At 35.9% G+C, this 22,953-nt stretch overlaps 1 protein-coding gene across 5 annotated transcripts in view; it reads right to left on the reverse strand.

Moving 5' to 3' along the window:
• Positions 1-1,570: 1,570 nt before the first annotated feature.
• Positions 1,571-22,953, reverse strand: part of HEATR5A (HEAT repeat containing 5A) — a 64,928-nt gene continuing 43,545 nt past the window's right edge. For 3 of the 5 annotated variants that reach the window (XM_041484106.1, XM_041484104.1, XM_041484107.1), the window contains 15 exons: positions 21,172-21,310; positions 20,139-20,318; positions 19,077-19,316; positions 18,186-18,367; positions 16,426-16,494; positions 15,821-16,000; positions 13,616-13,850; positions 12,978-13,226; positions 11,249-11,376; positions 10,192-10,339; positions 9,244-9,516; positions 6,672-6,896; positions 5,068-5,222; positions 3,505-3,718; positions 1,571-3,227 (listed from right to left, as the gene is read on the reverse strand). In XM_041484106.1, the coding sequence (XP_041340040.1) occupies positions 2,926-3,227; positions 3,505-3,718; positions 5,068-5,222; positions 6,672-6,896; positions 9,244-9,516; positions 10,192-10,339; positions 11,249-11,376; positions 12,978-13,226; positions 13,616-13,850; positions 15,821-16,000; positions 16,426-16,494; positions 18,186-18,367; positions 19,077-19,316; positions 20,139-20,318; positions 21,172-21,310 (2,919 nt within the window). In that variant the 3' untranslated portion in view covers positions 1,571-2,925. The remainder of the gene's footprint in view (positions 3,228-3,504; positions 3,719-5,067; positions 5,223-6,671; positions 6,897-9,243; positions 9,517-10,191; positions 10,340-11,248; positions 11,377-12,977; positions 13,227-13,615; positions 13,851-15,820; positions 16,001-16,425; positions 16,495-18,185; positions 18,368-19,076; positions 19,317-20,138; positions 20,319-21,171; positions 21,311-22,953) is intronic. The other 2 variants (XM_041484108.1, XM_041484105.1) reach the window with 1 other exon arrangement.

A 22,953-nucleotide genomic window follows, 5' to 3' on the forward strand; every position in this document is an offset into this window, starting at 1 on the left:
TTGTCACACAAACCCATTAAACTTCTTGCATAAACAGTGGAAACACAAAGTACATATGCGTGCAGGCCACATGCTTCATTGCAAAGACAATTAACTGAAAAAAGAGTATTGGTTCTTGTAGAGAAATGGCACAAAAAACAATGAGAAAGGAGACAAGGGACACAGGAAGGAGGAGTGCTGAAAGTGGGGCTCTGGTTTATGGCTAAACACATGTTTGGCTCTTTTTGCTTGGCTAAATACGAGAGCTTGCATGTCAAACAATGCCTAAAAGGAATGAGTGGAATTAAAACCAAAACTGCTCTATGGTCTTGCTTATTTCTTCAGGAAAAAAGAGAATTAATTACACAGGTTCCATGTAAGACTGCATCAAAGACACCTGATATCTAAAGGCCAAAATCTTTTTATAATTGAAACAAGATAACATCTGTAAGATTCTTTAAAAAAATTATAAATGAGTAGTGTCATTCATGTGATCCAACTCATTGTTTTATGTGTATGTAAGAGAGCAGAACTCAGGGCACAAGTATTTGTACTATGTGAATAAATTAATTATCTGGATAAATAAAGCTCACACATTTGTCCTAATTTACAAATGACATTAAGAATTAACAACAGTTCTCTTTATTGGATTAATTTTTGCTTCTGCAATACAAAGATATGTTGAAAATGGTACTTTTCCACATGTGGCCACAAGACTTGATCAAGAAATGTCAAATCACATAATTATGGCACTTCTCAATGCCTCCATTGTGAGCTACTGCAACATGACATTCTAAGAAATCTAGGACTAAGCTGCACTAAAATTCAATTTTTGGCTTTTAATAGCTTTCCTTGGTGCTCTTGCAATTTGAGTATACTTCTTAAAAGTTTTTGAGGAAAGTAGGTTTTCAACAGATTGTCTTGTCATCATCAAAAAAATGTTGGTACATTGCTATACATGACACAATACAAAAAAGCAGCCACAAATACCTTTTGTAGCAACTAACTTCTTCAGCAATGTATTTGGCCATTTTGATAGCAAACATGACTTGACTTTCATTTAAATGTTTTAAGTTTGCTAAGAATCTATGATTTTCCAGAAGCAGGCTTGGGAAACAGAACAAAACAAAACAAAACAAAAAAAAAAACACCCCACCAGTAAACTTGGAAGGGTAAAGCAATATGATAAAAAAAATTACTAATGAGATAAAGATGAGTAACTGCCAAATCTAATAAAAGTCCCTTTTAAGACAGGCAGCAACTACAGATTTTACTTCAATGAAGAGGTGGAACACAGGACTTCTGGTTCTCCATGGAGAGATGGAATGCATCTCAACCATCTTCTCACAGTTCACACATTTCAGCATTTGGCACAAACCAGGGATTTACACATAATAAAATCTCCCTGGTCCTACTTATTTACCCACTGTGCTACTCAGAACAGATGAAAACCTGCAATGTCAAGTCACAGACCTTGATGCAACCAACTTAAACATTTATTATCAGTTTCCTTGAGGCAGCATACAATTTTTTTCTGATACACAAGTCCTTTGAGTTCTTCTACTACTGGATAAAATAAGTAAGACAAATATTAAGTGAAGAAAATTAGCTTTATTTATGTAAATTAGAAAAAAGAATTGTTAGAACTTTGGTCAAATTGTTAATTCTGTACAATTTACAACTATATTTACATACAAAACTTCTAATAAAATACAGTACATCATACTCTTCCTGAGTCACAGTGTGTTTCTCAGTTCTGTAAATATTTTCTTCTTCCTTTTAAAGCAATTAGATTCAAGAAGGAAATAGTATCATCAGTTTGACAGTGTTTGGTTTAGGTAATACTGTATTAAGAAAGAAGTCAATATATTGTACTTAGAAAATACTTTGTAGCCATTGCAGTTTTGATAGTTATTTTTCTATATTAAAATATGTTCCTTGCTAAAAATGTTAATTACATACTTCTTATTATGAGCTTGTTGCACTCTATTTACAGACACAAGACAAGGTGACTTCAAATACTTCCATCTCTCACTGCAGAGATACAGAAATCAAGTTACACGTATAGATCAACGATCATTCACAGATCAGGGAACATCCATCCACTTAGAGCAGAGGTCTGAATTGAGGCACAGTATGTTAAGATTGCTGTCCAGTCCTGGACAGGATATGTAAGCTATTGCCTGGCTCCCCTAATACAAACTTATCGAAGTACACATCCTGAAAAGCGAGACTGTGTCAAGCAGCAAGGCACCGAGCCTGTCAATCCTCCCATGTGCACGACAGTCCCACTCTGGAAAGAGCCCCAGTTCCCAGAGAGGCAATGTAGAGCTGCATTTCACAGCATTTGTTACATCTTGGCCAGCTCAAGATGTTAGGATTAAAGCTATCCATATTACCTTTACTGAGTTGAATTTTCTGAGATCAACAATAAACTGTTATAAGGCTTACAAGGATATTTAATCTGTTTAATGAATGATGCAGTGTGTTAAATTAGTAATTAGCATAGATTACAACCTGCAAGTAAATTTATGTCCTTGTTAAATCCAAAAACCAATTACAGTAACTTATTTTTGACAAATATTGATTAAAAAAAAAAAGTTAACTTTACTTAATGGCTAAGTGTGGGATGCTCCTAAATATATCTATGGTAAAGTACACTATATCTTTTTTAACATAGGCATGTGCATTTCTGATATTTTAGTCCAAAATGATAAAAAAATATGGATTTGATGACCTCTGATTTACTCATAGTGTTTAGAGATATGTAAGAAGTCTTACACTAAGAGAACTTTACCTAGAAACTTGCTTTCTCTTATAAACTTTCTGTAATACTTCAGCACAAACTGAAATACATGATATTGACTCATGACAATCCTTTGATTAGAAATTAAAAGGGACTTTTTTCTGTTGATATCAAAGTGCATAAAATGACAATGTGGGGCTTTAAAGAAAATTGGTCTTCAGCTGAATGCTTGAACTTTTCCCAGGATTTTTTGTATGTTTAGTAGTCTTCACTTTGATGCTTTCTTGATTGCCTTTAACAGCTGACTCAAGCCTGGCTTTCATAGTTGGAGAGGAGGCCATTAGTTTTTTAAAAACTGATGAGTACTGTGGACCAATCTGCATCAGAGTTTGCAAAGCAAACTCATGTAGATTTTTTGCCGAGATTGTAGCAGAAACCAACGCATTTTCATCCAAAAGAAAGGAAATGAGAATGGGAAGAAAGCAGGCCACCAAGTGAGCACCTATAAACATGGAAAACAAAACTTAAATACACACCTTTTAAAAATAGTGTCAAATTCTAACTGGAAGTATTTCTCTAAGTTAACATGTAATTCAAATTGTAAAGCTGCAAATGTTAGCTGAACTGTAGGGTAAAAAACCCAACATTCCTGTGAGCAATTTTCTTGGCAATTAGTGTTCAGGACTGAATTCCTAGTGGTCATTTTGGTTTTAGTTTGTTATTTATGGCAACTTTGAGCTTTTTTAATGCTTCAGGTCCAAGAAATGGAAGTAACTTACGGTGCTGTTCCTCAGCAGCAGCTGTCAGAGCTGTAACCACCTTTATTCCCTCCTGTATGACTTGAAGTTCAGCAGCATTTTCAGGTTTTGCTTTTTCTGTTTCCTGCAGTTTCCCCACAATGGATGGTGCTAAAGAATGGATATAAGGGTAGGACACAGTTTTGTTTGGATGCTGAAAGATGGAGTGCAGCAGCTGGTAGCATTTACACTGTACCTAAAGGGAAAACAAAATTTGCAGTTAAAAAGCATTATAGTTCAAAATACATCTCTGGGTGCTAAATCTAACAGCTTGTCAGATAAAATTTTTGGGAGGGAGAAAAATGTGCCTCACATCTTTAAAATTCATCAGGTTGTAGGCTGCTCATGTATAATACTTTATAGGACCATTATAACTTGTAATCAATTATTAATAGAAACCAGATCATGCATTCTGCTTCTTTCCATCAAGTCTTATATCTTCTGACTTTTTTGAGTTAAGGAAAAATACTATTCTTGTTCGAAGATTAGTATTATTTAGAAAATACTCTCTTCTTAGCAGAAGTGCAATACCAAAAAAGTGGTGCTTAAAATATAAGCACCTGTCAAACTGTAGATACAATTTTAAAAAGCCTTAAATGGTGCAATGGCTTGCATCTCTTTGGAAGTCAATAGGACTGAAACTGCCAAGTTCCTACATAATTTCTGAACAGTTCTGATGCCTAAATACTTGGATGAAATTTGCAAATGCATGCTAATATTTCCTTGCAGTCACATTTGGCATTTTCAGTTTCCTAACAGTGAAAACCAAAGTTGACAACATTGGGAATGTACTGAAACATAAAAAAGTATTATCTTACAGTTATTTCTCAGGTAAATGAAACTTGAATTTTCTATTTTTACACAAATACATATAGGAGAGATACAAGAAAAGCAGCTTACATGGAATTCTGACAAATATGAAATCTAATGCATGTTATTTTCAGAGCCAAACTTGGAAAGGGAAAAAAAAGCCATTTGTATAAATGCTTTTTTTCCCTGATACATTTTTTTTGTGAAGGATAATAATATATTAACTATGGCACTATAATCTAATGCCACTATGTGAAAATACTTATGCTAGGTCAGAACAAGCCATGAATTTAGTTCAGTAAGCTGCATCCAGCTGTGGCCAGGAGCTGATGTTTATGGGACAGTAGCAGTTTTGTAGAAGTACTTGCTCCAGCTCCCAAAACTCACAGCTGAGGGATTTCCTGTGCTAAAGACAGTCCATGTGTGTCGAAGATAAAATGAACAAATAAAATTTGGCAGATGCCTGTAACACCACACAACTGTATTGTGTATTTAGCAATGTATAAAGCACTGAGTGTGATGCAGTAAAAAAAATGAAATGGGAATACAGAATTGCATAATGATTAAATGCACTGCTGGACATGTTCTTGCTCACTTGTTCAAACTTTATTTTAAAATACAACAGATATAGTCAGGAGAGAATTAACTTCCATCAACACACAGGACTAGCAACACAACTAAAATAATATTCATTTAGTACGGTAGTGACATTCTATTAACTTCACCAGTACTTACAAGAGGATCTTTTGAGTCAAGTGTTGTTTTAAACTTCTCAATACAACGCTTCTGAAGGCACTCTACAGTAGTAACTTCTGGGCTGGTAGACATAACAAATACTGTAATAGCAGTGAGAAGGCTGACTTCATCCAGTTCTTGGAGAAGGCCATCTACTATAAACAAAGTAAGAAAACTGTTAGGTTTGCATTAAAAATTCTATGAGTTCAGGTGGTACAAAGAGGTGGAATAGAAATATCAATGTCTGAGCGTCTTTAGGACCCTCACTTTTCAAATACACAACATCCCCTGATACAGTGAGATGGACTTTTACTGCCAATAAAAGCTAAGGACAAAATGGGAATTCTGGGGTGATCATATGCATATTTAGAAATTAGAGCATAATCCTATTCCATTGTTTCTTTGTTTGTACAACAAGTATCTTTGAAGAGCTGGTATGACATATTAAAGTACAATCTATTTGAGAGTAATATAAAATTTGCATTTAGAATATATATTCTTTTGCTCTAAGTTTAAAATAATTTTGTAAAGTTCAACAACAAATTACAATGTAAGAGATTAAACGTAAGGAACAATGATAATACTACAAACTCAGGAAGTTGAAGCAGCAGCACACAGTAAACTGATTCAAGACAAAAAATTCTTTTCTTGCACTACTGTTTTAATACCCTTTGCCTCACTAGAGACACTAACTCTTAGTGGAGAACCTGCACTCAGTGGACAGCTGTCTTTTATGCTCAGCTGTACACTGAAGCCATTGCTCCTGTTTATGCCTTCAAAGCATGGAACTACACTGTGGCACTAAACAATGCAGGAGTAAGCCTGCAAACCCACTGTCCTGGTTTCAGCTGGGGTACAGCTAATTTCTTCTCAGTAGCTGTTGCAGTGCTGTGGATTCAGAATAACAATGGTGTTGATAACACATTGATGTTTTGGTTTTTGCTAAGCCATGTTTATCCTAAGCAAGGACTTTTCCCCTAGTCTCATGCTGTGCCAGTGAGAAGATAAGCAAATGAAACTGGGAGGGAGCATAGCTGGGATGGGTGTCTCAAACTGACCAAAGGAATATTCCACACCATACAACATCATAAACTGGGGGGAGTTACTTGGAAGAGCAGATGATCTGGGTTTAGGAAGGGGGGTCTGGCATCGGTCAAAAGGTGGTAAGAAACTAAACAGTACCTCACTTCTTTTTCTGTTTTTTGTTACCATTATTATAATTTACCATTATTAATTTAAATTACCTTAGTTTCAATTATTAAACTGTTCTTAACCCCAACATAAAAGTTTTACTTTGATTCTTCTCCCCACTCCACTAGGGTGGGGGGAAAAGGGAGTGGGGGTTGAGTGAGTGGCTGTGTGGTGCCTAATTTCCAGCTGGGCTTAAATCACGTTCATGTTTTTGTAGATGATGACTTCTCACATGGACTGCAGGGACAACACTGCACTATAGTTTCAACAGTGCTTGGTAACCAGCTAATTCTCTTGTGACTAAGAGAGAAGTATTTTTTTAGATGTGCATGAATTCAATTTAAATAAAACCAAGCAATGTTTCACACCAACTTTTCTCATTTTTAACTCATAAACCCAGTATTTGTGCCCACCTTGATCCCAACAGTCAAGCACCGCAACCAAAGCACTACGTAGAAGATCAGTCCAAGCATTTTGACTCTTCTCTGCCCGAGCCATTGGAGAAGACAAGAGTCCTTTTAGAGCTTGTAGAGACGCAGCAACTGTCAGAGGTAACTGGCCATCTTGCAATTTCACAGCAGTTTCTTTAAGTACTCCAATAATTAGGTACAAAATAGTAGGAAGAACTGAAACACTCCCTGTAAAACAATGCAAATTAATTTCACAGAATATTAAAAAAATGCAGGTACCTTTTACATTAAAAATATTGAGGCAGTTTTCTTGGATTCTCTTTTTTATATATAATTTATAATTTTTAAGCATATCTGTGAATAGAGGCACGGGTAATTTGAAGAAAATATTTGAAATATTATGTGTCCTGCTAAAGCAAACAGGGAGTCAGACTGTTTGCATGAACTTAAACCTCTTCCCCTTTAAAATAAGCATTGTATATCTTTTCCTTGATGGTTTTACTCCATGAAGTGTGGAATTATGTCATATTCAGGGAAAAGTAAGAACAGAAAGGTCAGAACCACAGAGGAGGTGGTTCTTATGGAAGAGAAGACATGGAAGTACCCAAAATATAGTTGTGTGTACAGTATATACTAGTATATATACTGGTGCATAGTGAATTCTTTGTATATACTACTATATAGAAAGAAGAGTAGAAAAAGTATAAGCATCTAAGTATATTTTGCATGTGAAGACAATACAATGAAGGAAATTAACAGGGGGTAATTTCAAAACTGGCAAGAGCAATGTAATATAATTCTATCACATGATGTGTGGTTAGCCAAGGATGCCATGGCTCCAATCACTGAAGTCAAGAATTTAGTAAGAGTAATAAGGACTTCGGAATAAATATATGTATAAAATGCCCTAGAATTTGAATAGAAGCCTCTAAAAAATATCTTGGAAAAGAGAAGACCTAAGGAGAGAGGCAGATTGTTCCACAGGCTAATAAAGAGACTTTCATGTGTGAGAATCTGATAGTTGATCATAATAAGAGACCACTATAAATGTTTTAAAATTCACAGGAATAATGTGGCTTAGCAGTTTCACTTATTTTTATGTCTTTGAGACTAATAGTAATACAGAATTCTGCATATATTGGAAGTAACCTAGAAACCTGCATACTTATGTACTGCTCCTGTCCTAAGTCATGACTCAGCAAAGCACAGAGTTAAGCATATGGCTTAATATGCTCATCTCATTCCCTAAACAGCAAAATGCTTCTAAGATTCTAATATACTACTGTTCATGAGAGGCCTGTTGAATAATGAGGGTCACTGACTTATGCATAAGTATTTTCTGAAGATGAGGACATCTATTTTTGAACAGCCAAGTCTTTGAAAATTTACTGTTGGAATTCAGTAGGAAATGTAGGTCATGAACATCATTAACTTGAAATTTTTTTATGCAAACATATCATGACAGGTGCCTGAAGTAGGGGAAAAATTATGCAATTCCACAAAGGAATTCTCATCTCTTTGATTATGTGAGCCAACTTTTGGAGCTGCTTCTTTATTCAACTGACTGTATAAGCTAACTTAAGCTCCTCTTTTTAGTTACCTGAACAAAATGCTTAACTTCTCTACTGCAAACATTCCCTGTGATCTGATCCTGCAAATTGTTTGTTTGTGGAATAACATGGACAGCTAAAGACAAAAATAACTACAGTGAGAAGAAAATCAGAGATTATTTTTCATACAAGATAGTTGTCCTCAGATCTAGGCGATGTTTATTTCTTTTCACTTTACACTGATAAATAATGAGCTGCAGATGGAAATGTGAAAAGCAGATCATCACATTACAAGGACTGCAAGGGCTGCCAGCTATTCCAATTGGAGCATCATATTCCCCATAGAAGAACCATTTAACAGAGAACAATTTTTTTAAGAAAAGGAGAAATTTTCAGGGGTGGTAAATGCCAGAGATTTGCATAAGGTGTAACAACAATACTTAAGGTGGGAACAGAGGAGTAGGGCAGAAATGGTTTGTATGTGTGGCATTAATGGTACTGAAAGATATATATAGATATAGATACATGAATATGATATTGAGGCTTGGTGGTGGGGAACCATCCTAAAGTTTGGAGTGAATCCAAAACGAATCATGGATAAAAGTCAACTAATCTGAGAATTCAACCGTAACTCCTTGCAGCCATTTGTTAATGTTCAAATGATGGAAAGGAAAAACACACACTTCCCTTTTAAATTTAATTTATGTCTCCATTATAAATTCCAGAAAAGACAATTCAAGTAGCATATAATCACATAGCTGTTATATACTTCCCTGTAGAAAAGGAATCTATTAATTGCACTGCTATAGGGTGGGAGAAAAAGAGAATCTACTAACTTAGTTGCTTCAGTTTTGTAAATTGTTTTGCAATTTGACAGTCAAAAAATAATTAGAAAAGAAGTTGTCACAAGCAAATCAACAAAACTTGCTGCCAGACTTAGCCAGCTAAGAAAATCAGGTAATAACAAAGGGACAGAAGGACCTAATATTCTTTCATTTATCTTTTCTTGTGATGAAATAGCATACCTTCAGGAGAGCAGATTGCGGGAACATCAGAGAGAATAACTAATGCTGCTGCTACCAGTCTACTTCCATCTTCTGACAGCAACAGACGTTTTCCAGGTAGAACTGCAGGGCTACAAGTCAATTTAGGGTTGAGCTGGGGAAGCTGTCTGACAAGAATACAAACACACAGCTCCAGTGTTGCGAAGACTAATGATTTCCCAGGCACCAGTCCCCCTGTGTCTTTGCCCTCTCCAAATTCTGGTAATGTTTCCTTTTCTGCAGCACCATCATCAACTGAAAGAAAAACAAGAAATATGGCAGAAGTCTGCAGGCTGTTACTTGTTTCCAAAAAGTTTACTTCTTAAGACTGTTTCAGCACCAAATTATAATCTTGACACATATCTATGTGCATGGGTATATATTCAAAATTCTACTAGCAAGCATCCATCCTTCTGAACAAGCAAAGTAGGCAGTGATTGCCAAAAAGCAAAAGGGTGTGCAATAGAGTTTGACATACAAGATCCTGAGGTACCACACCAATATGGTGTCACCTGATACAAGCATTTTGATTCTACTCCCAGTTTTTTCCTTTTAGAAAATGAATGTTAGGAAGTTACAATCAGAGTACCTATGGGAACCCAGCTTGTAACAGCTGTGTGTGCCAAGTCTGTCCATTGCTCAGTTGCAGCTGACCCCAGCTTTTCACTAAGACTCCTCCCTCCCGGACCAGCTGCATTTTCTGCAGTTTTTCTCCTCACTTTCTGCCCTCTCTTCAACACATAAACCACCTGCTATCTATCACACCACCTGAATTTCTTATTTGAGGAGCCTGGACTGTCTTAAGTAAACTAGAATTAGAATCCAACTGTGAAAGACTTCCATTAAGACACATCTCAGAAACCAGTTTTCCAAGAAAGAATTGCTTTAACCCTGATCACAGGTATTCAAACATCTCACACAGTACTGTACCTTCTGCACTTCTCCGCTTTTCCTTCACATGTTCCTGAGCTGCAAAAAGAATCAAGCGAACCACTTCAAGGGCAGCAAGCTGAATATCAGGTGACTCCCTGGTCAGTATCAGTCGATGCAAAACGTTCAGCAGCTCTACACCCAACTCCTACAGTAAGAAAAACATCTAACAAATGTTAATTTTAATGCCGGAGTTTTAGGAACTTGTTACTACTTGTTAAAGCCAACAGTAATACTCTGATCTCACTAAGGAACACAATGTAACTGATATAATCCCAGGACTTGGCATTTTCTTCACCATCCAGCTCCCAGTAACAGCAGTCCCTATCAATTTTCCCAACAAAATAGTTACCATAGTTTTTTAAGATATAGGACACTTAAAACAACTGAAAAAGCCAAAGCAATCTTTATCTTCTGGCTTCTTAATTCTTGAAGGTGGGGACACTACATTGTACCCTTCCTACACTATATGCATTTGCTTAGACAGAGCATCAACAATCAGCAGAATTTAGCCATGTCCACAGGCTTTATTACTTTCACTGGGTCACACGCATGGCATACGGGATGGTATAAACCTTAATTTAAAGAAAAAAAAAAAAAGGAATTTCAGCTTAGTACTTTTTTTTTTGGATCACTGTTGTGGTGTGGGGGTTTCTTTTCGGTTTTGCCTTTTTTCTTCTTACAGCAGCACTGCTTTTGTCCAGTCTTCTTTTACCAACTTTGATTTTTACAGCAGAATTAATTCAACTACGCCTTGACAGAGAGTAAGAGAACTCCGTTTTCCAGAATTTTGTCTTTACCAGGCTCTCATCCTATTAATCTAATTACTCCTTCCTGACAAAATGTCCTCAAATTTTCTGCCCCTCACCTAACAGGTTCCACATTGTGGGGTTTTTTTTTTAATCTCCTCCCTTTACAGCTTTGGATTTGGGGAAAGCATATAATTTACCTACTACTTATATATTGCAGATTCCTGGAAATAGAAGAGATTGTAGAGGTACTGTTCAGACTAAAACTATGCCTTAATTTTGGGGAGCATTTGGTCATTATGCATTACCTGGTCACCACCTATTTTGGACCTTGGCCATGGAACATCGAAGAGTGCCTGCAGGGCATGTAAGCAGGCAATAATGCTCTCCATTGCTGCATCTGATCGAGGTGAGCACAGGAACTCCACACTAATTCCTATAAGCATCAGAAAAAAAAATCCCATGTATACTTGAAATTTTAAGAAGTAATTTTTTCCACTACTAAGTAACCTCACAGAAGGCTGAGCAACTATATAAGTAGCATTTTAAGTCAATTCATCTCCTACTGCTAATATCTTGGGGCAAGACCTCTATTTCCATCAAAACAATGAAAGAAACTTCACCTTCTAGACAGTATAAGACCCAGTTATAAATGGCTACTAACATGAATAAAACCCCACCAATTTGTGAATAAAACACAAGGTCCAATAAACAGACAGGACAATTCACAGTAAGTCTAGAGCAGAATATTTCCCTAATCACTCTGGTTTATGTAATAGAGGGAAATGCTGAAAGTAATAGTAGTTCACAAACTCTAAGGCTGAGACTTTATCTTCCCATTTAAAAAAATGCTAAAAATACAAACTACCACAGCTAGATAACCAGCAGTAAATAAATTACATGAAGCCTAAGTTTGTAAATCCTAGAGCAAGTAAGAGCTATCTTTTTTCTCAGCTTTCAGGACTCCTCAAAATATTGGAGATAACCTTCATATAAACTGCACTCCATATTCTCATCCCAGCTGTATGGCTGTAATTCCAAAACATGCAAAGACTTGGGAAACTAATCAATGTCCAGCTGTGCAACAGAAAAACAGTTTTAAATTCTTTCAGTTTCTCTGTAGGGAATGAAAATTAAAATGTTATTTTATTCAAAAGCAGAATAAACAAGCCAAGTGCCCACAGTCAAATACGGGAAATTTGATGCACTAAGTAGTAGAGGAAGCAGCTTTTGTATCAGAGGTCCCACTTCTAACTGAAAAAGCAATGGAGTTCAAAAGGGAGCTGGTTCTCTGCAGAAAGACTGGGATTCAAAGGAAGACATTTGCAACAAAGTCATACAAACTCATTCCATAAAGGGATTACAAAAGAAAGATACAAAAGAGAGGCCAAGAAAAAAAATATAACCAGAAATGCCTAACTGTGTAAACTTAAAGAGAACTGGGACTGAATTCAACTATCTGATTAGCTCCTGCAGTAGTGGAGGCTTGACAGAGCGTTATATCAATGCAAGGAAACACTTTACTGTGTGGGTGACTGAGCACTGGAGCCCGTTGCCCAGAGAGGTTGGTTCTCCATCCACAGAAATATTCAAAAGCTGTCTGGACATGGTCCTGGGCAGTTGACTTTATGTCACCCTGCTTGAGCAGGAGGTGGACAAAATGGTCTCCACAAGTCCCTTCTAACTTATAAACTATTGTGTGAAGTAAAACTGTACTTCAGTGAAAGCAGTCTGTACAATCTGTAACTGTACTGGTACAAACACTGTAAAATCCACCCTTAAACTTGCATGTTTATGAGCAGAGCAATAAGCATTTGTTTAGGGCTTGTTTAGTTCACAGTGGTTTTTGTACCACATTAGGGAAAATGCCTTACCATGTTCTCACTAGGACTTAAAATTTTTCTGACTGCATGCTTTTCCAAAAGATGCAATATTGAATGATGCAGTTAAATTTGAATAATTAAAAATTATTTGCTAACAGTTTTATCTACATTTTGAGTTACAGCATCTAGGCAGACAATGCACTCACTCACTAACCCAAGATAAGATGAAATCTGTCAGTATTCACGTCCTCAGGAGATTTCACCAGGGGTCTGGTAGAAGAATCTTGACACATGGTAGTTGGGGTAACAGGTCTGGAGAGATTTGTAACTCCTTCATCTGGATCAACAACAATGAAACCTGTGCTAGTGAGCCATAAAGCTGTAGCATAAAGTATCAGTGCCCAGGAGTTGTAGTAATGAGGTCTGGCATTTTCAATAGTCTCTGCTGTATAAAATGTACCACCTACAAGAAAAGAAATTAGTTTTAAGGGTGTAATTTATTTTCAACTACTGTATTTTCTCATTCTTAAAATGGGGTTGCGTTCTATGTATGACTTTTTTTAATGTTCAGTATTAAAATTCAGGCCAATGAGGGCACTTCATTTAGATTTATTTTGACAGAATGCAATAGATTACCTATTTCTTCTTTCAACCATAAAAATAGCCAACAAATAAGAATACCAATCACTCTTCACATCCATGAAATCTCTGTTTTCAAAAGCAGACCTGATCTTTAAATAGGTCCATAAGTAGGCTTATTCTCTATACCATTTAATCTTACTATGATCTTAACACAAGTCAGTTTGCTTACAAGGGACTTCTTAGAAAAATGTAACTCATTTGCCTTTTTACCTTCAGCAGGTAGTTGTGCTGCATATTCTGGAGGCAAATTTAAAAGAGCAAAATCCTGAAGTGCAGCGAGCCAGAGTTTGCTCAGTGTTCCAAGATCTGTCTGTACCAAGTCCAGAAGACCACTGGCTGAAAATGTTACATCTCTGTAGCTTTCTTCAGAGGAGTTTACAATTTTCAAACTGTGCTTGTATGTATCACTTTGATTTTTCTGCTTTTCAACTGCAACTATGTAAACCTGTTGATATATTTGGATAGAGAGTTACAAATATTAACACTTGGAAAACTACTGTGATCACAAGCATGACTGCCTGTTGAACAGGCATGAGATTTCCTAGTATCTATTTCTGCTTCAAGTCCAGTAAGCATGGGTGAACAAGCACTTTTTCTCTAAACGTTCTGAATCCTTTTCCCAGCTAATCATGATGCAAGAATCCCCAAAAAGGGGAAAACTACTAAAATTGCTACCTGCAATTAAGTACCCTACTCTTAAAAATTAATATATTATTTGTCCAGTTTCTGCTTCCAACCATCAAACCCTGTTATAGCTACAAAATGGAAGAACTATCAAATAATATACCTATAATAATGATTCAGAAACAACAGTTTGGCCATTCCTAAATCTTTTTTTAACCGAAATGCTACATGGCACTTGAAACTGACTTTTCAAAATTGTGTGTTACTTCATGTTAGCAGTAAAGAATGAAGAGTACAATCTTGCATACTTTGCAATCTTTGGGTGTTACCATCTATACGTTAATTTCAGTGGTAATTTCCCTAGATACCTCTCTGGTTATCAAAATGATAGAAATTAGAAAGTTTCCAACAAACAGCTCTCTGTAGTCTCTCCAAAATGGCCCTGGAGGGAAGCTCTTCTCAACTATAAAGGACACATTTAGATTCAATGAATCTCAAGTCAGCTTTGTTGAATACTAGTCCCCTGCAATTATGATTTCTGCATCTTTTTTCATCTTTGCTAGCTGTAGTGGGTTGTCCCAGACAAGGAACTAAACACACACCAAGCCCTTGTCCCACACCTCCCTGCAGCAACAGGATGGGGGAATTCCTTCAATTCCTGTAAACAAGAAATAGGTAAGAGTCTAACGGAGAAGGAACTGCCTAGGGCTTAAGTGAAACATTTGTAAATTACAGCTCACAAAAGCTTATAGGAAACTCTACAGTTTCCTTTGAAGAATTCTAGTGATCTTAATAATAGGCTAGAACAATCTACAGATCTTCACTTCTGACAGTTGAGTCTCACATCTAGTCTGAATTTTGTCCTGGCTTCTGACCAGTGAAAGATTGTTACATGCTATTAAAAACCTTTTCTTCATGTAATGATTTTAAATTGATCCCAGTACTTTATCTTTTTCTGAATAGATTAAATAGACCAATCTATTTAAATCTCTCAACAAAAGCATGTTCTCAAGATTTTTATTCCCACCTGCTAGCTTGTCTCCAAGGGCTTTGCTATTTTGTCAATATCTGTTCTCAAATATGCACATGAAACATTGATATATTTTTCTACAAATGTTTACATAAAAACTACCTGTTGCCTACTTTCTCCTCCAAAGTATCTTCCTGGTTATACACTGAAATATCATATATCATCCACCTTCATAACATGTTCACCTTTAGCTGGTTGTCAGCCATCAGCATCCAAGGCCATTACCACTACATCCTAATACACATCTTTTGGAGGTGATGTACATGGTTCACATTTTTGACTTTTAAATATTTAAACTTGCATTTACACATATTAAAACAAGCTGGATTTATTTTAACTAAAGCAGTACTGAACTGACAATATTAATTTTAAAAATATATTTCCAAGATATGAAATGTCAATAGGCAATGAGAAAAGTTACACCTATTTAAAATATTACATTGAGTGGACCATCACCATACATACCATCAACCATTCAAACAACAATTTCAAATCAATATTGAACTATTCAAATATATTAAGGAATTCATGTTTTTAAGTACATTATTCTTGTAATATTATTATTATATTATAATAAAACCTGTTTAATTAGCAGTGCTTTTGTCAAGTTTACAAAGTTCACATACTTTCAGAGGTAGCAGAGCAAAGCATCAGCACCTTCTGTTTAAAGAAGCATGTTAGAAATTGCTGAAAATTCTGCCTGAAAGGTTCTAACTCACCTACCCGATATAAGACTAACATTGCAGAGCTGTTGTACTAACCTCTGCCCAAGCCTTAAGGACAGCTAGTACTTCCATAGTTGAGGTGCTTTCATTATATTGTTCATTTTGTGCTTCTTTTCCAGCCTGCACTTTGAGCAAAGAGGACACAAGCAACTGGTGAACCCTTCGAAGGTCATTAAGATCACTTACTACACCACTTGCTATCCAGGCACTGCATACCTAGTGTTGTGAAACAGAAACCATGAGGAACAAGAAAAAACCAACACTGGATACACTTTTTTCCATCTGTGAAATTATGAAAGCCAGATACAGTTACTCTCAGACAATAACAACAAAATGTTGAACATCCCAGTTTAGTATACTCTAGCAGTGAAAACCAAAACATTAGTGGGGTGTCACAAAAAAAAAAAAAAAACTGCAAAAATATCAACAGCAACAAAGTTTCTCAAAAGACTTCAAAGTGACAACAATCTTTGAGTTGTCACAATATAGAGGTAACATAAGTGACATTATTTTTTGTGAATTGAGGATTTAAAGTTAGGGGATTTAGTTCCTTTTTCTTGTGTTGCTTATCAAGCAAAAAAAAAAAAAAAAAAAATTCAGAGGGTCTATTACCTAAGAAACTTCTGACTTTCAACACTTGCCTGACATGCTTTTGCTGTGACATCAGGAGGAGTTTCGGGAGCAAAGGCAGGCCTAAGTGCTGCTCCAACCTAAAGAGAAGTTATACAACATTTAATACATAATGAACAATTGACTTAAGACTTACTTTTCATAATCAGACTTTGTTACAGGTTTCCTTTATAAAACATAGCTCTTTCATCATTTTTTCACAGCCTGTTTCAGTGAGATTAAAGAACAGAGAAACAGTTTCAGTCATATTTTTATTGTTTTGCCTACACTGAAGACATTGTTCTCTTTGAGGGAGTCTTCAGGGCTGACTTTTATTTTCGTGCACAGTCTAAAACAGAAACAGTAATATCTTCCTTCCTGAATGCCTGACTTGATGAGGAGCCCACCAAAAAAAAAGCAATGTTCTGAACTCTGAATGACTTGCAAGACACCTAGCTAGTAACATTTCCTTACTCAGAAAAAATACAGATTTAAGAAAACAACCTACTGAAGCTGGCCAACTTTGGAAAGTGAAAAAAGGGGAGAGGACAAACCTTTACCTAATAAAGAATACACAAACATAAAGTTACTGGGCTGCAGATGTTTTACTTACTCTCACTGTTGAAAACCATTTCACTAAAGGCTAATAAAAGATTCCCTAGCTGCTTTAGCATGTATTTGAAAATTCATATTTAAGTTTGATGTACAACACTTTCATCCCAAAGAGCAAGTACTACAATAAATGTTTGCGAAATAAGTGAAAGGATTTGTTTTTAATGGCAATTAATGACAATTTCTCAATACCCTCTAAAGCTGAGACTTCATTTATGGAACTTCTGAACAATATGTTAGCAAGTCATTACTTAAGTCCAGAAAATTTATATCCATATTTTCTTGATTATTATGATGTTTTTAAGGAAAAAAAAACAAACCCAGACAATGTAGACTTGATTAACAGTTGCACATCTCCCTGACTTCTCTTAAATAGCTGATGAGGTCTGTGCACAGTATTAGCAGAAACACTTTAAGGGTAGAAAAGCTTAAAAGGAAAGTTATTAGCTTTACTTGTGACCTGCTTGATGGCTTTGGACAGCAAGAACAGATGGTTTATTTTTTCCCCTTGATAGTTTTAGACCAAGACACTTCCTTCCCACAAACAAGTGCCAAAGAATAGAATTATAATGGCAAAAGGAATGTCTTCAGTGTCTCTCCAATTCTATGAGAAAGTGATCTGACCTATTCAGTGCCTGCTAAAAATTGAAGCTTTATGAGGCTTAACACAGCTGTCTGTCATATTTAACACAAGTGTGGTATGGAATGCTAAATGTCTAGGACACCTTTTCTCTAATCTAAACCAAGACTTAAACTGAAATCGACCTTATGAATACAATCCACACTTTTCTAGCTTGTTTACTGGCCAAGATCTCTAAATGTGATGGCTGCTGTGCTAAGGCTACTTATTTCAAAGCAGAGTTTAAAATTATAGTTATTCATAACACTTATTGCAATACTTTCACACTCTGAAACCAATGCTTTCCAAAAAAAAACCCCACCAATGATCTATTTTGATTTTGTTGTATTCAAGAGGGGAAAATGCTGAAACTTGAGAATTTTGGATTATATGCCGACTGAAAAGATGACTTCTAATGAAGTTAAGTCCAAACAAATTAATAATACTTCAGTAACAAAGTAACTGAAATCCAGCTCCATACCTACACACTGCAAATGCAAATTTCTTTTAGTAATTGACTGCAACGCTAAACTTTTCTAAGTTATTATCAATGGTGCTTACATTGGCTTGATACTGCTCCAGGATTACATGACCTGGAAACTCTGGTTCTGGAACAGCGGCAAACTTGCGAACAATAATTTGCAACATTTGAAGCCCAGAAAGACGAAGTTGATCACTGTGATCTGTGGCAGCCATAAAAGCCATACGGACCAAGTCAGCTAAATGCAATACCAAAAAGTCATCTGAAAACAGAAATAAAAAAAAGAAAACAGTTTTATTAAATTTAAATTCAGACATAATGTGTTTTATAAGACTGTTCCAAACATTTTCAAAATGCATATTTTACATTTTATCGTAGTATGTACCAAGGATTCAGGCAGGTTACACATAGATCAATTTTACTTGCTACCTTATGTTAGCTGATCAAGTCTGCTTTCCATTTAAATGCAGAAAAAAATACTTAGAAGAAAGTATAAATATCTTCATGTATGAGACCTTCTAAAAAAGTGTTGAGAAAAACACGTCCAGATAAACACAGGAAGGTACTGAAAAATGGCATTATATTTCTACTGGTGATTATGTAAATTATGGAAAGAAAAAAAGGTGGCGTTTTTTTAAAGTCATACTCCCAGACACCAAACTGTGATGTTGTAGGCTGGTGCCAGCTATCACTTGTGACTGCCAGTGCTTACACAGAAACAAAGCCTTCCTACACATACGCCATGGTACTATAACCAGGAAACTAAGTTTAAATGCTGCAGTAAGATGCCATTCTTTTAGCAAATAAACATTTCTCTACACCTTAAAGAATACAGGCTTATAAACAGAGTAATTAAAGGCATTGATTACAAACAACAAATTTATGATGAATTTCATTAAGATGCAAAGAGCTAATACTCATTTTAAGCATACTTTGCATTCTATGAAATTCTTCCCGTGCTTAACACATACCTCTTGAATCACGCTGTTTCCTTTCCTGAGCCAAAGTTATATCAAAATGTGCACTGCCTGCATTTTCACACTGGCTTATAATTTTACAAACACACTCTGCAGCAAAAACTCTGGTGGACCATCGTGGATTTCGGAAAGGATGGAACCTGTCATCACTGTCAGATGTTAATACAGATACATCATCCCCTTTGGCAGTTTCCTCTTCTTGAGTGGTATCTATTGATGCTACTGTATTGAAATCTGTATTTAGGACACAGAAGCAAAAAAAACCAAACATAATATTCTTTCTAACTGAAACCTACCAAAAGAAATGTCTTTGAAGTCTGTCTCTAACCTCAAATTCATGGTAATTCGCTTCAATCTTGAGATCTTAAAGTAAATGCTAAAATTCAAATATAATGAAACTGTCAACATTTGGTTGATACTACGTGCTGTAAGACAAGACCAATACCATGAAAGTAAATTAAGAACTGCAGTGAAAGAAGCAAAACAAAAAAAAAAATCCCTTTTAAAATTAGTGTGATGCATTAGAAGCTATCACTGTTCCAAATCAAAAAACCTAAATGCAAGAAGTTTTCCTCCTGCACTGCAGGTTAAAAGAATTTCCATTACCCCCACCAATATTCAGCACAGTAATTGATTTTGTGTGCTCAAGACTTCCATTATGATATAACAGGCTTCTATCAGTTCTATCACTAATAGAAGAACTGGTCAGAATACTTTTCTTGCAGGCAATTGCACAGGACTCACAAGCTCAAACCTATTCTGTATTTCCATTTCTGCCATGGAAATGAATTAAGATCAGGAATTAAAACAACAAGCAAGACATCCTACGATGTTTACAAGAACTTGTTCAATGGCAAGAGGACAATCAGAAGAGGGGAAGACATATTCCTCTGAAGGAACTAAGTTAAAGGATCCAATCTTGCAATATGAATGATGATTATACATTTCATAAATGGCAAACATTCAAGGAACTTTAACACTTTCCCTCAGTGACACAGTGTACTGCTGCAGGCCTTATTCTGATTGTGTTCTCAACTACAGTGTATTAAGACTTACCGGCAGAGGCAGCAAGAACATCTTTACAAAGCTTCAGCCAAAAGGAGAGCTTCTCAACTGCCATTGAAGTAAGCATATGAGTCAGGGTCTCTTTGATATCTTGGCACAATCTTGGGTCCAATTCTTTGTCCAGCAAGCCCAGCAATGCCCCCTCCAGGCCTATTTCTCTGATGTTCACATCTGCTAAGAACAAAGTCTGTGAGCTAAGTACTGTACATCACAAAGCAGCATTAATGACAACAGAAACCCCACTAAAGATTGCACATAGGGTATACTGTGAAAAAGTAATTACTAGCCCTGAAATATTTTTGAAACCATTTTTTTTTCACTTTAACACTGCAGCGAACTCATGAATACAAAACAAATGTTGAGCTTTTACAAAAACATAGTAACAACAGGAAGAAAGTTAACCCCCATTAAAAAAATAAGAATGCTACTCTGAATTGCACAGCATTACCATCACCACAGCATCTAGCTCCTGAAAAAAAAATATTTCACTTATCTTACTTCATGCGGTAATTCTAAAACAATGTTTTAACTTGAAATGGAAGTTAAAACTATTCTTCAAAAAGGCATAAAACCAAACACGTGGAAATAATTTGTTAAATTAATATGACCAATTTTTATTTGACCAGTATTACAAATTTTAAATATCAGCAGTTTTTAAAAACGAGTATAGTCTATTTCTTCTGAAAAATTCCAAATGAGCTTGAATTGAAAGCTCAAGTGAAATAAATTTTTAACATCACTCACTCACAGAAAGGAACTTGAGGATGAATTAGTGATCACTCTCAGTCCTCTTAGCAAAAAGTTACTACAACAGCTACTGGCTAGGTGGGCTTAGATTTCCCTGGAAATTTCCTTGCATTTCCTCATTTTATCATAATTTGGTACTATAGAGACAAGTGAGATAGAAAATTTTTTACTTTAAGATTTCAAGAGCATAGCAAAGTTTTCACACTCTTAGCAAAGGGTGTTTAAAATTCACTGTCAATATGCCAAGCTCTTTCATCTCAAAATTTCAATACATTACCTGGAGTAAAATCTTCTTTGCTCTCTTTCACTAGTGCAACAGCATATTCTGACACTTCAGCAGCCTCTCTTTGCACAAGCTGACGTAAGCAAGCTACCACTGCACGTCTCAGTAATAAGTATGAGCTACAGAGATTCATCTGAAACATGCAAGAAGATACAGTAAGATGGCTAACAAACCTCTGTGCTGCCTCAGTAAGGCTGGTACTTTCTGAACACTTGCAGCTATAGCAAAATCTGTTAAGTCAGTAAACATGTAATTGATGCTCTTTTTGCTCAGCCTTCTTTTTTTTTTTTTAAATCCCCAAATGAGAAGTCTTGCCAGTCCAGTAATCAATTTTACAAAACATATCAGTTTAGCATTTTCTCTCCAAAGGCAACTTACAATATTGGTTTGATGCTGAATCCACCTCTCAACCAATATTGTACAAAAACTGCCATTAACTTCAATGCCAGGTGAATCATGGTAACTAACTCTTTCACTACTGGGTATATGCATACAGTGGGCTTGAAAATTCAGAACAGGTCATCATCAGATGTAACTAGAGAAATGTCAGTGAAACCAAGGGTGAGAGAGTCAATCAGGCCTTAGTGAAACAGAACTCCATGCATGAAAGGAAGTTCATGAGGGCAAAGAGAACACTGCTGCAGTTCTATCGTAAAAAAATATATTCAGTTTACGTTAAATTATGTTTTAGAGAAGTTGAGAGAAAGGGTGAGAATTACTGGTGAATGTATGACACTGAGACAGGTCAGCTCTCCTGAGCAGCCTCTAGCAAAAAAAAGTTCATAGCAGCATCATATTTTAACACCAACAGGCCAGTGTGCGGGTTATTTTACTGGAAAACACATGATACTAGATTCACTATTACTGGAACAGGGAGAAACACTTAAAAAACCCCAAGACAAGGGGGTCAAGGGTTTTTTGTTAGAGTGGAGCTTTCTGACTTTTATTTGCTTCTTTCAATTTTAAGACAATCCTTAAGGGAATCCTAAAGACATGATAAACTAGCTGTGCGGTCAGGCAAGATGGCTATACCAGTATTTATGCATCTTCTTCTAAATCAAGCTTAGGTTATCATAAAAAAATTGCTCTCTACAACTAAGCAGTTGTGCACCCTTAGCTGTTAACATCCTTAAAACAGATAGAGCTGAATGTCTGCTGCAAGAAAACCTTGCATTAGGCTGTGCTGCTCATTTGTCAGCAACAAATATAACTAATATATGTTAGTCAAAATGACTAATATATATTAGTTAACATATGCTTAAAGAAAGCAACTTAAGGACAAAAAGAATAAGCAATACAGAATTTTAGCTTTGTTAGATTAACAAAACTAAGCTTCATCTTCAGAATTTCTATGCATGCATATGAATCTACAATACTCAGAATTACATAATTATACACAAAAAGATACACTCTCTGCATAATTCTTCTATAAAGAAAGGAACCTGACTCAATAGGTATGTCTGCAAGGTACATTAATTGCAACTTAAGAAACAAGTGTGACTTTTAATGCAATATTTATGCAAGCAAGCTACACATTCTACTTCAAGTTGGACATGCATAAATTCCGTGCTCATTTTTAACAGGGAAAAAACAGAGGGCCCAACTGAGGCAACCGAAATAAAGCAAGATGCACATTTTTCATCTCTCTCATTCTCCCACATTCTAAGCAGGAGACAGGACTAAATGACAGACACAAAATGCAAGCATCACATTAAAACTTAAATGTAAAAACAGTTCCATTTCTGTACTTAACATATTAAAAACAAAAGTATCCCT

This window comes from Pyrgilauda ruficollis, unplaced genomic scaffold (genome assembly GCF_017590135.1).
Source record: "Pyrgilauda ruficollis isolate IOZ18807 unplaced genomic scaffold, ASM1759013v1 scaffold63, whole genome shotgun sequence".
Taxonomy (NCBI): Eukaryota; Metazoa; Chordata; class Aves; order Passeriformes; family Passeridae; genus Pyrgilauda; species Pyrgilauda ruficollis.